This window comes from Sylvia atricapilla, chromosome 9 (genome assembly GCF_009819655.1).
Source record: "Sylvia atricapilla isolate bSylAtr1 chromosome 9, bSylAtr1.pri, whole genome shotgun sequence".
Lineage (NCBI taxonomy): Eukaryota > Metazoa > Chordata > Aves > Passeriformes > Sylviidae > Sylvia > Sylvia atricapilla.
This window is the reverse complement of record NC_089148.1, coordinates 10,528,719-10,545,682: the sequence shown is the minus strand read 5'-3', so window position 1 is coordinate 10,545,682 and position 16,964 is coordinate 10,528,719. Positions and strand designations below refer to the sequence as shown.

The 16,964-nt window shown below is 43.5% G+C and overlaps 1 protein-coding gene across 1 annotated transcript; it reads right to left on the bottom strand.

Annotated features, from left to right (window-relative positions):
• Positions 1-237: 237 nt before the first annotated feature.
• On the bottom strand, positions 238-16,964 carry NTMT2 (N-terminal Xaa-Pro-Lys N-methyltransferase 2). The gene is made up of 4 exons (XM_066325554.1): positions 16,721-16,964; positions 9,172-9,347; positions 3,478-3,727; positions 238-1,111 (listed from the first exon to the last, which is right to left on the bottom strand). The coding sequence occupies exons 1-4, from the start codon at positions 16,962-16,964 to the stop codon at positions 843-845; spliced, it is 939 nt and encodes a 312-aa protein (XP_066181651.1). The 3' UTR covers positions 238-842.

Below are 16,964 nucleotides of genomic sequence, written 5' to 3'. Positions count from 1 at the left end.
AGTTTTTCACAAAATTTCAATGTAAACATGCAGATATTTGTCGGCCAAGTTTTCCCCAGGAGTGTGAAATCCCTTATGCATCACTATTGTTCTACAGCAGAAACATCAGGAAGATGAAGTAGCTCCTAAATATGGAAAATTAACTAGGTTGTTTTATTGTCCAAATTGACAGAAATGCAAAAAAATCTACCCCCCCCTCCAAAAACCCCCCAAAAACCCAACAAAAAGCTGCCACCACCACCACCAAAAAAAACCCCAGATCAAAACAAAACAAAAACAAAACCCACAAAAAACCCCTGCATAGCTGATGCCAACAAAAAGATAAAACTTTCCTTATATTCTTGATTTAAATATTTTAAAGTACAGATAGAGAGGACAGTCAAAATTTGGGTGACGTTTTCCAGAAGTTACTTGAATTTCCTGCTTCAGTGATCTGACAGATCCGTCCTAAATTCCCAGAAGACTTAAGTGCCATAGTAAAACCCAGACTTGTTAACACCTCCTACAGAACACCCCAAAATAGATTAACTACTGCAGAAACTTCAGACCTAATTACTTTGTATTAGATGAGTTTTGTAGAGTATTGACTCCTTAACGGAAAAGAGATCTGACAAGGAGGTTAGGAAAGGTTAGGAAATTTTTAAAAATGGAAAGAATGATGGAGCAGGTAAGGATTTAGAAGCAGACTATTCCTGGGAGAAGCTTTGTGATTCTCTCCTGACCCTTCAGGAGCTGCTGCCCTGGAGCAGTGCGTGTGGTTAGCAGGATTCCAGGAGGTGCTTTTTCTCCTTGCCAGTGCCATGGCTCACCCACAGTGCTGTGCCTGCAGTGTCACTGGGCAGTCAGGAGTGGCCTCTCTGCATGGCCAGCATCCAGACAGGGACACACTGCTCAGGGAAGCCCTCCTGCCTCTCCTCCCGCAGCACGGTGAGTCCGCTCATTTCGATGAGGCTGTGCAGGATGTTCAGGTCTCGGATCACGCTGCTGTCCAGGCAGTCCAGGGTGCAGCCCTCCCTGGCCACATTGTCCTTCAGGATGATGACACCATTGTCCTTCAGGCCATCCTGGCAGCGGATGAGAAACTCCAGGAGATCTTTGTCTGTCAGGTATCCTACAGGAGAAAAGATGGAAAATAGGTCGCTGTTGACCATTCAGACGCATCAGAATCGTGCCTTGATCTGAGTCTCCGTAGCCTGTTTACTGCAGGAAATTATTATTCTAGTTCTGCCAGATTTAACTAGAAAATCTTGGGCAAATCAACGAGATCAACAAATGCCAACTCCAGTCAATATTTAGGATTCATACTGGTAGCAGCAACAGATGTGGACAGAAGCCACTGGGGAGAGTGGAGAAAATAGTGGGTGCTGAAGGAATTTTTAATCTGGTGGTTTAAATCATAATAAGAATCAGTGGCAGGAAACTGGAGCCAAACAAATTCATATAGGGAATGAGTGACAAGTGTTTAACAGTGTAAGGAATTACCCACTGGAAACTACCAACAGAAGTGGGGTTTACCACCTCTTTAAGTCCTCAAACCGAGTGTGGTTGAATCTTTCAAGATATGTTTGAATTGAACACAAACTACTGGCTTAGCACAAGGGTAAAGGTATGAACAGAACAGCTTGGGATATAGAGTAGGTCAAACTAGATAATCCCAGTCCCCTCTGTGTTTTACTGCTAAAAATATCTGTAAATTTGTGTAACACTATATACCCATCAAAGGAGTTCTGGATCAAAGATCCAGCAAACTGCAAGACGTTCCAAAATACCAATTAAACTCCTCACGTTACACCATACCCCATGAGATTTTTGCAGATATGTATATATTTTAAAACAGAGCTTTTTTTTCAATATGTTATTGAGATTCGTTTGTTATCCTTCCTTCTCAAAGACCAGGAATTCTGTTGAGAACAGTGGTGTAGAGCTCAGAGAAGAGCAAAATCTCACTCTCACATGTGAAACATCTAACAAGAATAAATAAGGACAGGTGATCAGAAACTGAATGAAAAACTTGGGAAAAAATAATCACCTGTATTTTCTAGTTAAATTATTTTGTTTTCTTGATGGAAGATTTAAACTTTTATAAAGGGAAGTTGTAATTTCAAGACCACATTATGACATAGCATGTCAAGTTTCTTTACCTACTCCTAACCAAAAAAAAAAAAAAAGGTCCCCAAAAACTAAAGCTGAATACCTTTCAAGTTGAAGGAAAATGGTCATTTCTAGATGAAATGTAAGCTTGCACTTTCACTTTTTCACCAAATGACTGCCAGGGTTCACATGCTTATGCATGCATAAGACAAATCAAGATTTCTTTGGTAAGATTCACTGAAGCTTTTGAACACCTATTTTGGAATTTATTTTCCTCTTTACTTGGCTTTTAGTGTAACTTTCTAACAAAATGAGATCTTAAAGATGTTGCTCTCTAGCAGACAGTCCTGCTCTCGCTCCATCAAATGAATTTATTGGCATACTTCAGCCAAATTCAAGATAGGGGTAGAAGTTCGATTAATGATTAAGATGACTCCATATCTCCTTGACATTGATGGAGAAAGGAGATTCAGATCTGTGTCTATGTTAAGAATATGATATGCTCCCTTAGTTAGGAGCCACACACCTGACCAGCACAGCCTTAGGTAGGTCTAAGCTCATTCCTCCTCATTTTGACTTGGATTTGCTCAAAAGGTGAGGCAGGAGCTACATTTACTGCAATGACTCGTTATTAAAGAAAAGCAAAAATACAAACAGAAATTATGCTCATCTAAAGCAATTTGTTCAGACCTCCTCTTGAATAATTCCTTCTGCTTTCTGAAACTGCGCCATGGACACTTCAGTTCACAAATTACGAGCAAACCTCCTTTCCACTGCACAGAATTTTATTTTTCTTTGGTAAGGTGCATAACCCTCATTATCTGATTGCTGTAAATGCTGCAGGGCATTCACTGGCATGGCTGCAGGAGAAGAAACAGATGTTTCTTATAGGAGGAGCTACTGTGGGACACAGCTAAGGGAACCTGTCTGATAAACATCAGTGCACGTAGTAACACCTGATCTGATTTACAGGTATTGGTGATTCCACGATGGCTTTTTTCCCCGATTGTTTCCTGAAATACCTCCAAGCTTGGATAACCAGCAGGTTCAGGAACCACTATTCACAAGTGTGGTGAGCCCCGTGTATCTCTCTGCACCCCAGGCAACTAAGAAAGAGTATTCCTGCTCCAGAAAATCCATCTACAAGGCTTCCCCCTCAGCTGCACCTTTGCATGCAGGCTGCTCTCCAGGAACTGGTACGTTTTTCCAAAATGTGGCCTGAAAAAAACAATTTGATCTGTACCCCACTGTGCATGTGGCTTGGGGAAACTCTCAGAAGTCTCTCATGATGTTTTAGGAAGCAGTCCCAAAGATTTGAGAACCTCCCCTGAGCACAGGCTGCCTGTTCTGTGAGATGTCAGGGCAGAAGGACCACGCCGAACTAACCTGAAACCCACTGAATCCAGATGACGTCGTATCTTTGTGGGGCCGGTGTGAATTCCTGGAGGCTTTTGCAGTAATACATCTCTACTCTGTCCTCCTTGCCCTGCAGGTAGTTTGGGACCTCAGCCAGGAAATTCTCCATCATATCCACCAGCTCCACACTCTTGAAAACGGGCAGCAGGACGTGTTTGCTGATCCGACCTATCCCAGAGCCACAGTCCAGGGCGCGGCTGGTGCCAGCCTTCCCCACTCCCTGAGGGATATGAGAAAATCATTTGAAACCTGAAAAATATCACCTGAAAAAAAAATCACAGATATCATGTAACCCACTCTGTGTGTCCAGCCAGCCTGGTGTCTTCTCTCCTTATCTGTGCAGGGCTGTTGGGAAGATTGCTAAGAATCAGCAATCAGATTTGGGTACCACTGTCTGAGCTGGGCTGGGCTGTCACATTCCTGGGCTGCTGCTGCTGGGTCTTCTCACTGCATTTACTGCTGTACAGGAAGTTTTTGCTTGGTGTAAAAAGAGACAGAGTCTTTCACAAGCTCCTAGCTTTCTCAGAAGATCCACTACTCTTTGTAAAGTCCTTGCAACTTCCAATGTTCATACCTCACAGGCAACCACGAGGCTAGATAAGCCTCATTCTGTGTCCTGTAAAGGCCTATAAAAAAGGAAGCATACAGCAAATACTGCATGCAAGGAGTAACTTCTGCAGCACAGAGCTCCCGAGGTGCCCATGGGCATCTCTGCAGATACACAGAATCCCTGGGATCAAAGTGCAGTTCTTGAAACAAATTGTGTTTGAACAAAGGTCTTGGAGTGGTAGGTAACTTACGACAACTCAAGAAGTTTGGGTTGGAGCATATACAGAATTTCTCTTTTAGGCATAGAGACAAGAAAGATGATTGACTAGGTTTTGCTTAACTGTTCCTTTTTTCTTCATAAATGTCATCTTTGGACAGAGATCAGACATGAAAAAATGTGGCACAAAGGCTGTGACTATGAGAAAATAATGAAGCGCTGTAAAAAAAGTTTTATAATGAAAGCTGTATTTCACCCCTAAAGCTTCCATTCTAGCTATAAAATGGCTCTTAAGAGCCTGTTGCTGTTCTGTAAAACAGAAATTCTGAGTCTACACACGTACTGACTGTGGGATAGGAGCTCCCCTGGCCGAAGTTATCTGTTAAACAAATACATTAAAAGCAAATGTAAACACCTTTTCCCTGTCCCCTGGAACTGAGCGTTGAAGTGAAACCTGTGGGCCAAAGTCCCTGCTGCAGCTTCACTGCACTCAGAGGCAATAAGCCCAGGAAGTCTTGCTCTTCTTGCTTATTGGGAGACCCCCCTTTGTAATGAACCAGGCATAAATCATGTAACTCACACTTTTTTGGCCTGGCTTCAGTGGGTAATTCAGTAGATTATTAAGGTCAAAGGACAGCACTGTCAATGACATGACTATGAATAGCCCAGGCGAGCATCTGATTACACGGAGTAATTGTAGAAAGAGCACACGGCCCTCAAGGGCTCTCACCAGTCTCCAGGGCTGCTGCTCCCAGTTTGTGTGCCCAGGAAGATTAATCTCCTGATGTGTGCACGAGTCCACAGAACTTCAACCCTATTGGGCTCTGGAGAGTACCTGTTTGTAGTTAGCCAGAAAATGGGAGCCATTCCTCATCCACAGGCTGCACTTAGGAGCATGTGGCTTTTGCTAAGGACCAGACTAAGAGGTAACAAGGAGTTCAGGAAAGGAGAAGGAACAGTGTCTTGGATCTTTACAAGGTGGATTTCCATATTGCTGGCTGGCAGATACGTACAGGTCTACACTGGTGGGATTAACTAAAAATCTTTGAGAGGAAGCTCCTGAGAAAACTGGGATGGTTTACCAAAACCACCAACAGAATTCGACAAAAAGCCAGGCAATTCCTTCAACACTTGTGTTTCACAGAATCTGCAGTCACAGCACCTCGCTCAAAACAGGGAATTCATGTCCCATGACACGTCACAGCAAGGACCTCTGATGAGACATCTCTGTGTGCCATCGAGAAGAGGGAAAGGGAATGGTCTTGGGAGATGAAGTTCAATCCCACGCTTTGCTGAAAAGGAGGGAGAGCTTCGAGCAGTCAGTTGAGAAGCCCTATGAAACACCACAGCTCCGTTTGTAATGAAAATGTTGACATAATTCCATGTTCAGCTAATATATTTTCAGTTTGGAAGTGCTCAGGGCTTTGACAGAGTATTAACATTTTCTTTGGAAGGCTAACATTTTCCCAAAAGTCTAATTGAGTTGAAAATCGGACTCCTTATTTAAAAAAATAATATAAGTGAAAACTGTAAGCCAGAACAGGCTTCAAAATTTGAGACTGACTGCTCCTCTGACTACTTGCTTCCCATTACTCAGAATCACTGTCCTTTAGGACACATATACACCCTAAAATTGTTCTCTAAAGCTAAACAGGGCACTCATAAATTTCATTTGGAATAAAAGAGCTGTGGGATGTGTTCCTGGTGCTACTTCAGGTCTTGGAAGAGCAGAAAGGCAGTGAAGCTATGTAGGACAGAAAAAGGAATCAGAGTTCAAGAAATAGATAAAAATCCCAGTGGTTTTCCTTCTGAATAAATAAAAAAGAGCACATTTTCAACAACATCTCTTCTATCACCCTGATCACACTGGAGAAAAATCACTTCCAAGAAGTTTTCACTCAGCAAGTAACCAATCACGCAGGTGAGTTGGGGGCAAGAGAGGGAGAAAGCGTTGAGGGCAGAGAGGGAGCTATAAAGTCAACATAATCTCCATCTGTAATATTTTACACACCTACAGCTCACAACCGACGCTGAATTAATGCTTCCTTTGTTTTCTTTATTTTCTTTTTTTAGTCGCTACCTCCGGATTAGGCACTTGGAAACACAGTGGCTGTGTGGACACCGAGGCATTAGCACGCTGCCATAAATATGCAGGGCTGTAGCTGTGCTGATAACCCTGTGGCTGAGACAGCCTGGAGCTTGTCTGCAGAGCACTGTTGGCTCAAGCCATGTTGCTCTTGGTTTGAGTTCTGCCCACACACACATAAAACCTCTTAACTCGAGCACAGTGGCACTTTCAACTCCATTCGACTCGCCCGCGAAGGAGACAAGCTGAAATGTAAGTGAAGCCCTCAGTCCCTTTCTGTAATTCCTTCCATGTGCCCGGGCAAGATAAATTCTCCCATGGTAAAGAAATGTGTAGCTCAGTTTACAGTGGTGCTAAGGATCATGCTAAGAAATGCCATACCTGAAGGTATGCAACATCAGTCATGGAAGGGAAATGTCACTGTGTGGCATTTCCACGCCAGCCAAACTAACTCAAGAGGGGTAATTTGAGTGGAACTCAAGGGGCAAGTGTTTTTTTTTTAGGGAGCACCAGCTTTGCCAGAATGTAAAGTTTTACATGAATAAAACTCTCTGTGAAACTGGTATTTCAAAATCTAGAGAATAGTTTTTAGCCAAAAGAACATGGGGAAAAAATTTTGAAAACGTCAAAGTGCCTTTTTTTTTTTCCCCCCTAACTTTCAAGGAAAAAATAAACCAAACTTGTCAACTTTTCGTTTCAAAAGAGCATTTTTTATTTTGGAACTGACTTGAGCTCTTGAAAACAAAGGAAAAAGTTTTTCAGAGGGTGAAACAATAATAAAATTGTTCAGTTGATTTGAAACAAATTTTCCTATTTTCCAGTTTTGTTAGACTCCTCAAAAACAAAGAAAGTATATTATGGTGAAGCAGATTGTTTTTTCCTATCTTTATCATCTTATGGGTTAAAATTTTTTTCATAGAGCCATAAACTTGGTAAGACAGTTCATTCGCTTTATTATAAAGTCACTGCTACAGAAAGCCACTAAATATCTGTATCTGGTTGAGCAGGATTCAAATTTCAGTAGTAAGAAAGGGAAATAAACCATAGGTAACATAATCAATTGACTACATCTCAACAGAGGACAGGCTTTAACAAACTAAATCAGAATAAGCAAAAGGTGCAGACTCTTTTCTGTTCCTTTTTTATTTTTTTCTTGTTTGGTCTTGGCCATTCAGAGTATCCTTTCTATCCCTGGCTAATTATAGGAGTAGGAATTTTGCTCTGGAGTATTTTGTATCTGTCATCACAGCTGATGCATTGGGTATGATTCCTCTTTGGCTTGTGAAGCTCTGTCACAGACTGTACATCTTTCCTTTTTGGGTCTTGGAGAGGAGAAAGTGTAACAGTGTGACACAAACCTGCTGCAGGAAACTGCATCTACGGGACGTCTAGGAAGGGTGAAATCTTCCCCTGAGCACACACTTATGCACCACTTGAATTCCACAAATTTCCTTAAAACAAGACATAAATAAAATTTAGTGAATGTGCCTCGACCGCATTTAATTTTTCTTCTGAAAATGCCGTTTTCAGAAACGTTCCCAGCAGGTTCAGCTCCTTAGTGAACCTCCTTTGTATTTTCTTATTTTGTGTTTGTTGACAGTGTGATACAGAGAGGCTCTGAGAAGCCTTTTTTTGCGTCAGCATTAATACAAATAATTGTTAATATGGAAAAAATGCAGCTATCTACTTGTGTTTTGCTGGCTCACGGCCCCAGAAGTCTCCCTCTATCAGGTACAGCAAACTTTGCCATCCCTTGCCCTTCACTGCTCTGCATAATTTCTGTTGTCAAGCCACACTCATTTTCCAGCCCAATCCATTTGAACTGTGCCTTTTTTTTTTTTTTTTTTTTTTTTTTTTTTTCATATACAACATGTAATTAACCTATTGAGCTTTCTTCCCACAGTGAATCATTCAGGCTATAAAAAGGTTATCTGGTTATCCCAAAATTGTACATTTGAGCAGAAAATTAAAGAGCTATGGTAGCATTATATAGAACTAGTCATTTTGCCAGCAGGAGAACTTAACAAATTTGTTTGTGGATTCTTTAACATCTAATACTGTTGCTGAACTGATTTAGTGGGCTCTTTCCCTGGTAAGAGGGAAGGGCAGTCACAAAACCATTAGGCCACACTTCTAAAGATTTTCAGATTTCCAAAGACAGCTTTAGGACTCTAGAGATTTTCAGAAACTGACCAAAGTGATACTGCTCTTAAAACCTACTTGGTATCTCATTGAAATTCAGGCCAAAGCAGACCTTTCAAGATGTTTACAGACCTTTAGCAATCTGCCTAAAAAGGTGTTCAGTGACACTGGAATGTTGAAGGAAAAATATTTTGCCTAATGTGTAACTTATTCTGTATACTTCCAATGTGTGGGAGATGGTGGGTTTTTGTTGCAGCATTCTCAGAAATATCTATCAGTAGGCAAACCTATATGCAGCTGGACTGCAAGAATTTGCACAGACAAATCTGCCACTGAAGCCAACAAGGATTTTATCAGGAAAGGTCCCAGTCCTGCACTCAGAATTAATCTCTCACTCAAACGCAGCTGCAAGAACTCTTTGCACAATCCTTATTGCAGCTTGGGAGCATTAGAAAAGGATGTAAAACAGGTAAATAATGATGTAATGTGTATCAATGCTGATGAATGACCTGGCAGAACACACGACTAGACTCAATGACAGTGGTGACCTGTGACTGCAAACCCGATGTGACACGCGGAGCCGTTTCAATCAGGTGTGGCTGGGCACCGTGCACATCATTTCTGACACGTCACCACTGCTTCTTGCAGAAGATGAGATTAAATGACTCACCCCAACAAACTTCCTGAGAAATTCCCGGGAGGATTCGACGTCTGTGTTGGAGAGCTCGATGTAGTCTCCCATCATTCCCTCCTCTGTGGCCGGCACCTCCCGGTAGAAGTGTTTGGCCCTGGCGTAGAACTGCATCTCCCCGTTGATGACTTGACTTGTCAGAGCATAAAGTTTCACTGCAAGCAGATAAACCACCATGTCATTACTAGTGACAGGTACTTCTGGCTTAGTTAATTGCTCCAGAGACACGATGATGAAGACCTGTAAACTTAAGCTGAGCCTCCAAAACACCGAATCTGTTTCTAAGGCAATGGTGGAAAGAAAGGTGTTGGATTGAATCCTACAAAACCTTGAAGGGATCCAGCCCGCCTCATGCAAATTTGGTGCTTTCCAGGTTCAGAAGTCATTTCAATCATCACACTAAGTTTTCGTGTCAGTGAAAAATCACTTCAGGTTTGAAGTGAACACGCACACCATGGACATCAAGTGGTCTGATTTTTCTTGGAAAACCTGTGGGCAGCATTTACTACTATGCAGGGTCATCATCTCTGCTATCACTGACCTAACTGTTGTGCAGATTTCCAGATATGCTTTCCAGCTACTGACAGCTGCACAGAGAGTGCACCAGGAAGAGAGTGGATGAATGAGGCACTTGCTCTGGTTTATTTTTAGTGATACTGTATGGTCTGTGGCAGTGCAAGTAAGCTGAACCAAGGAGCAGATGGTAGTCTCAGGCCTAAATGAGTACACAGGGGGGACACAATTTAGAAGAGACAGTCCTAAATGTTCATCTGTCACGGGTCAAGGAGCAAGGTATTCAGTGGGTGATAAACTGAAAGGTTCCTGTGTGCCACAGGCTTGGATGTTTCTTTTCATTGCTGGTACATTGCTGGTACATGGCTACATTGCTGGTAATATACAGCAATCAGTATTTTGAAGCTATTTTATTAAAACCTGTGAGTTTTGCTGGATAAAGGGCTATTTTGCCCTGTTATTTAAAAACTGAGGTCTATCCTCCACATTCTCTACTCAATGTGCATCAGCATATCAAAAGTATGGATTCAAAGCTCAAAAGTTTAGATTGAGGCAGACTATGAATTTTGCTTGGAAATCATCACCTCTGACTGTCTCATGTGTGCACACAACTGCCCAGGTATTCTCCTGTGTGTGTGACAGACCCTCCACCAAAAACATAACTCCAAGCCTGACAGTGAAAGCCGAGCAAGGAGAAGGGATGGAGCCACGCTGGGAAGAAGCCTTTGCAAGCACCACCTTGCAGTGTGAGACCAGGTCTGCTGCAGCTTCCCAGCACACTCAGGGAACTGGAAATCATCCAGCAGCAAACACCTTCTGAGTTCATTACAAGAGAGAGAGGGAGAGCTCCCTGCCAGCTGCACAGAAGGACCAGAGAGCAGTTCTTTGTCCCTGCATCTTCAAACTTCCATGGGAGCATGGCCAGCTGCTGCTGGGAAGGGGCTGAATAGGCTTGTGCAGGCCAGAGAACAGGAATCACGCCCTCCACGCAGAGGAGGACAGTAAGGCCAGAGGCCCCAAATATAAGCCTGGAATGTATTTAATTGAGGGCAAGCAAGCTCAGTGGGGAATGATAAGTGTGTGCCTGCCCATCCTCAGCAGGAGAGTGACATTTTGGAGGCAAATGAGGGGGGGGACAAAGGAAGTAGGGTAGGGAATAATTACCACCAAGGACCACTCGGAACAGAATAGTGCTATTGGGTTACATATAAGCAGCATGCCCAGCATATCCCTCATCCAACAAAAGCAGCATTACCAGCCCCTCTTGTCATCACCTGCTTAAGTCAACTGCTGAACGGATACTATTAAAGCTTTAATCCATTACACATTTATGTTATGCCTGAGAAATTTATACCACAAGAAGCACTGAGCACAGCAAGGGTCAAACCCGGGAGTTTTACACACTCCACTGATTATATTCACATACTCAGAAGAAACGGTTTAGCTGAAGAAATTAATACGAAGGGGGCAGCAGACAATCCCCAGCACAACTTGGCCAGGGCAGCTCCCAGAGCCTGGGAAAAAGACTTCATCAGTGGCTGGGATTTTTCCAGTTAGGGATCTCTGTCCTTATCCAGAAGTGGCACCATCTTGTCTTCTCAGTGTCTCCTTTTGCTCTATTTCTGAGGTCAGCCTTTCTGCTGAACAGAACTGAATCCCTGTATGTTGGCTTTGTGATCCATATATGAACCCAGTGATGATTCCAGGAATTGTTTCATGGATGTGCCAAGGGACAGTGACTTCTGCCATTTTGCTAGACTGAAAGGAAAGGCATTTACAGGCTATCTGCACACCAGGACAGCATGAACAACAAATATTCAGAGTCCTTCTACTCAAAACATGAGCCTGACCTGCAGCAACACATGAGGACGATATGGTGGTGTTCAGGATATCAGATCTGGAGTGTGTGCTCTCACATTTCCCACTCAGAACCAGTATCAGGCTTGCAGAATTCCTGCCAGGACTTGCATGCACACACCAGCTGACTGCAGCTCCTCCCGGGCCATCTGGGGCCCCAGAGCCCTGCCCTACGTGCTGGTATCCAAAACCAGCTCTGGGTGAGCATCCAAGGGGCTTTTCTATGCACTACACTGTGAAAAGATGTTTTTATACATGTCCCGCCCCAGGGCACGCAAGAACACAGGCCAATGCAAAGAGGCGCAGTGTACTCAAAGTTTCCCCCTGTGGACCCACAGCCTCACTTGTACAGTGTGAAATCTATAGAGGTGATTCCCACCTCTTGCTCCCTCAGTGTTGCTCCTCCCTCTCAGGAATTTGCAGCCCTGCCAGCTCTCCCAGTGCAAATCTCTGGAAAACCCGGTTTGTTTTTCAGGCAGAGCCAGTCAGACTCACCTCTGGTCTGCCTCGCAGCTGTGCCTGGCATGCAGGCTCCAGCAGCAGCACCACAGGGAGGAGGAGGAGGAGGTTTGCCAAGCTTGCAGGAATCTACCCCAAAAGAGAAGCACCACATGTCCTTGGTGGCTGTCAGTGCTGCAGCCGTGCCTCCCCCTCATCACAGGACCTGCCTAGCCAGAGGCATCTCCGTTTCCATGACCCGTGTGGGACTGCCTCATGCATCAGGAAATGAAATACTTGCGAGGCCTGCTATGGGTACACAGCCTGCCTTCAGTGAATTTTGTAAAGTAGGGCACGAGCAGGATAGAATGACACAGGCTGAAACTTCCTCAGGCATAATAGGGCAAGGCAGCTGTCTAACAGATGAGGTTTTCAGTGTTAATGCAGTTAACCTGTAAGATTTAATGTCAGAAATGTGTTTCCAGTAAAGAAGAAACTTTTTCACGGCACACTTGTCCCTCAGCTGAATCTGCTGGCAAGTCCCCAAGTGGAGATGGTTGAAGCAAACCCACTGCTCAAGCAGGCTGAGGGCACGAACTGGCTCCCTAAAGGTCACTCCAGTCATGAGACATCAATAATTTTCAGTCACTGCAAACACAGTCTGAATGCACAGTGGTGATCTACTGAAGGCCAGCCAATGTGGACTAGACAGACACTATCCACCTTTGCCCTGCAAAGTTCAAAACATTATCTCTCATATTTTCTTATGGATCAGTTAAAAATGTTGTTTTTCAGGGCATCTGGTCTAAATCTCTGAAGAAATGGACCAATTAATAGGTAAGACCCAGTGCAACAATCCCAACCTGCAGTATGCTGACTTACAGTTCTTGACTTCAGGCTTTCCTCAACTAAATCTCCCTGGCAGGAGTAAATGTTGCAAGTAATTTTTTTGAAGTTTTTATTTGTGAACATTATTTTGCGGCTCCAATTGCTTTCTGCAAGATACTGAACTAATTCCAGTTTGGCTGAGCACTCCCTTTTAAATGCAACATCTGCTTTGTGCATCAGTTGAAAAACAGTTATCTGTGTGCATGGTAGAATCTACCTCTCTACTGTGGTCTGAATACCATGTAAATTCTGTTTTATAGAGGATGAACATCATCCCACCCCCAAAGCAGATTTTGCTTACAGCCACGTGCCTCACACGCAGGAATATTTGTCTCCAGGGATGGATCTTCTCAGTTTTCCACTGCAGATCTCAGCCCACTGGCACCGAGTCCCACAGCCCGTGTAAACACGTGCATAATTTCCAGCATCTGAGTAGCTCCAATAAAGTCCATTGGGCTTAAGGGCTCTCACACACATTTAAGTACATTGTTGGATCAGGGCCTGAAGTTACTCATGTCTTTTATTTATAAATGTTAGCCTGGTCTGTAAAAGTGACATGTTTCTTTTAACAGGCTGTGATACCAGATATGCTCAGCTCCTAAGTAAACATGCCTAGAAGAGCTCCACCACTGAACCCAGCAATGGAGTGGGGGGAGTGTGGAGTTTGCAGAGTTTGGAGGAAGCTTTGGACCTTGCTGACCCTGGGCAGCCCTGCAGGATTCAGTGTGAAGCTTGGTTGCACTGTTATTATTCCTAAGTTGGGTCAAGCACATGCTTAACTTCCTTGCTAGGTCACGGTGTTGCTCTAGTCCTTTGACACTGTTTACACAGAGATATCTGGCTCTAGTCTTGAAGCCTGAGAAGTTCAGCTCATTTCTGCTCAGGCCCACTCTGAAGTGAGCTGGAAACTGGCATTATGCAGAGATGTTCAGACCTGCCAGATTCTGTCCTCTCCATCACAGAGAGCACTGGATCACAGGATAGTCCAAGTCGAAAGAGACCTGAGGAAGTCTCTGCTCCAAACTGCTGCTCAAAGCAGGGACAGACATGATGCCAGATGAGGTTCATCAAGGTTTAGACAGCTAGGTTTAGAAAGCCTCCAGTGGTGGACAATTGCACAACTTCCCTGAGCAACCTGTTCCAATGCCTGACTGTCCTGATATAAAAAGATTTTTTTCCTTATAGCCAGTCTGGACTACTTTTGATTTATGGCCACCAGTCCTTCTCCTCATGCTGCACACAACTATGCAGATCTTAGCTCCATCTTATCCGTGACCTTCCTGTAGGTACTAGCAGGATGATTTTTGGCCCCTCTTCTGGCTGAACATGCCCCATCCCCTTTGTATTCACAGGGCACATGCTCCTGTTCCCTCACCACACGGAGGGTCTTTCAATTCATTCCATGTCATTTCCTGCACTGGCAGTTCAAGGCTCTACATGTAGGGTATAATGACTGCTGCAGAAAAGGGGATCATCACTTCCTTCAATCAACTAGCCATGCTTTTGTTAATTCATCCTGGGATTCTCTTGGCTGCTTTTGCTTCCAGGACATTCAGCTGCTGCCTGATAAAACCCCACCAGGAGGGCACTCCCTGGCCAGACACTGATCAGTCTGTGGTGCTGCTACCCAGGGTTTTTCCTGTCAAGATAAACAACTGAGTGTCTGGGTTGGAATTTCAGTGGACTTGAATGGCACTAGGTTGTCCCTGTCTCTTTCCTCCAGCCTGTTTAGGTGCCTCTGGATGGCAGTCCTGATTTAGAGCTGGTGGACAAGTCCTGGCAGTTGGCTGCAATCTCTGGATGTGATGATAAAACAATCCTTCACCTCCTCCAGGTTACTGATAAAGATGGCAGGGGGGTTGAAACCAGATGAACTTTAAGGTCCCTTCCAGTCCAAACAATTCCATGGTTCCAAACAGGACAGGTCCCAGCACAGACCCTCGTAGGATTCCACTGAGCTCAAGATTTGAGCACAACTGTCTGAGCCAATCACCCAAACATTCTTTACCTGCCTGACCAGACCCTGTCCAGACCCTGACATCACAGCAGGATGGGAAGTTCCCTGGATTCAGGGCACATGAACTACTCCACCTGTCCTTATGCCCACTTTCACTTCATGACAATAACCATGGAGGAAGAGACATGCTGCATATTTGTGTGAAGGCTGGGCTCACAGTCCATGGAGTCAAAGTAATTTGGATAAGATCATTAGTTAAGTTTTAATGAGTCAGGTCATGAAAAAACCTGGCAGAATGGACCTTTGGTCTGATACAAACATTTTTCAAAGCCTGTTGGCAAGGAATGGAAATTCAAATAAAATTCAGACAAGAAATAACTATAGTTTTATGAGTGAAGCAATTAGGCCTGGAAACAGCTGAATGGTGACTGATGGGTTCTCAGCCATTTGAAACACTTAAACCAAGGTATTTCTGTGTTCATAAATACATACCATGACCCAGACAAGTTACAAGCATGATGCCAGAATTTTTACACTCAATTTTAAGTTAGACGCTCATAATGGTACCTTTTAATCTTAAAATTATGTAGTGGTACTTACACTAACAGTTAACACAGTAGGAAATCCTGCTCAGTTTCTAGTAGGTTGTGTTTCTTTTCAAAACAAATGAAAGAATAACATTTTCATCGACTTCATGAGATTCCATCAGCCTGTAATTGATTTATTTCCCTTCCTTTCTTCCTTTTCATCTTTCCTTCCTTTCCATTGTTCACAGCTACCTACCACTAGGGATAGGAGTATTTATCTTCCATGTTTCATTTTAAATAGCTGCAGATATTGCTGAATTTAAAAAGCCACATCAAAAAAACTAAGATAACATGGAAATGTTTTTTCTCTCTTCAGGATTAATTAATTCTACCCTCTTGAGCAGTTATCACTGGCATCTGTACAGTTTGCACAAACAGGTAAGATATTTGTTTTGCCTAAATGGATCATTCAATTAGAAAGGAACCCCCAAGAATTCACTTAAACAGATTGCACAGGCTCATCCTTCCCATCTTAAAATCCCTACAGTTCTGACATTGAGTATAGCCTGGATAATTCTGCTTAAAACAGGACACGCTAACATAATACAGACTGAAGTAAAATCTACTTTTTAGCTTTATTCACACAGGGAAATTTTGTTTGCTATTCAGGGTCAAATTTTCATAAGAAATGAACATTCATTTTCTACATCTTAAAAAAAAAGACAAAAAACCCACCAAACCCTCTTGGCATTCTGTACCAGAGGCTTTCATTGAAATTTATCTATAAACAATTTTTTGGAAGCATTTTCCTCCCAGAGAGAGAGCAAACAGTAGGTTAGACAATGTGCTCAGAGATCTGCATAACAAAGACTCTTGAAAGAAAATGTAAATCCCTTCCTTTCAAGCATTTGTCCAAAACAATACAAACCAGAGGTAAGGACACCCAGAATGACAACAAAACAGGTAACAGGTAAAAGAAAGAACCACCTGCCAGCTCTGCTAGTTTTCCATTTGTCCTTCCAAGCTGCAAACAGGTCAAAGCATGTTTTAGTCAAATGATGGCAAAAATAGGAATGGCCAGCCAGAAGGCCAGTCATTCACTCTTGCAAGTCTTTCCCTTGCCCTCCTCTAAGAATCTGTGGAGTATTAAGTGAAACAACAGGCCACTGGGATTAGAGAGAGCTGGGAGACACAGTTCCAAACTCTTTAGCGAGCACTGCAGTCTCCTGAGCTGGGTTTCTCAAAACTACTCCTCGTAGTCACTGTCAGCAATGCGCTTGCCCTGCGCCATCTGACACGATCCATCTTCCCAGAGCACACACAGACACTCCTGCCCACGGCTACTCACCCAGGGGAAGCTTTTCCAGCAGATAAAGGTAACACTTGAAGAAGTCGTTTTGGATGGCCTTGTGCAAGACAAAGGACATGCTGTGCCGACAAAGTTCTTCGTCCGTCTTGTGCCAGCGTGACTTAAAAGCCAAATGTGCTGCTTTGTAGGCCATGATGAAGAATTTTTTGGGGAGAGTGGACAGCTGCTGTGGCCGGTGCTCTCTGGAGGACCTGTCCTTCCGAGGGGGCAGAGGCAGTGTCAT

Bases quoted from the DNA above. Each gene is read 5' to 3' on its own strand.
- NTMT2 (XM_066325554.1), bottom strand. From the start codon at position 16,964: ATGACACTGCCTCTGCCCCCTCGGAAGGACAGGTCCTCCAGAGAGCAC. The intron at 3,728-9,171 runs GTGAGTCATTTA...CATATCCCTCAG, and splicing joins TTCTCAGGAAGTTTGTTGGG to GGAGTGGGGAAGGCTGGCAC. The intron at 1,112-3,477 runs GTTAGTTCGGCG...TTTCTCCTGTAG, and splicing joins CTGGATTCAGTGGGTTTCAG to GATACCTGACAGACAAAGAT.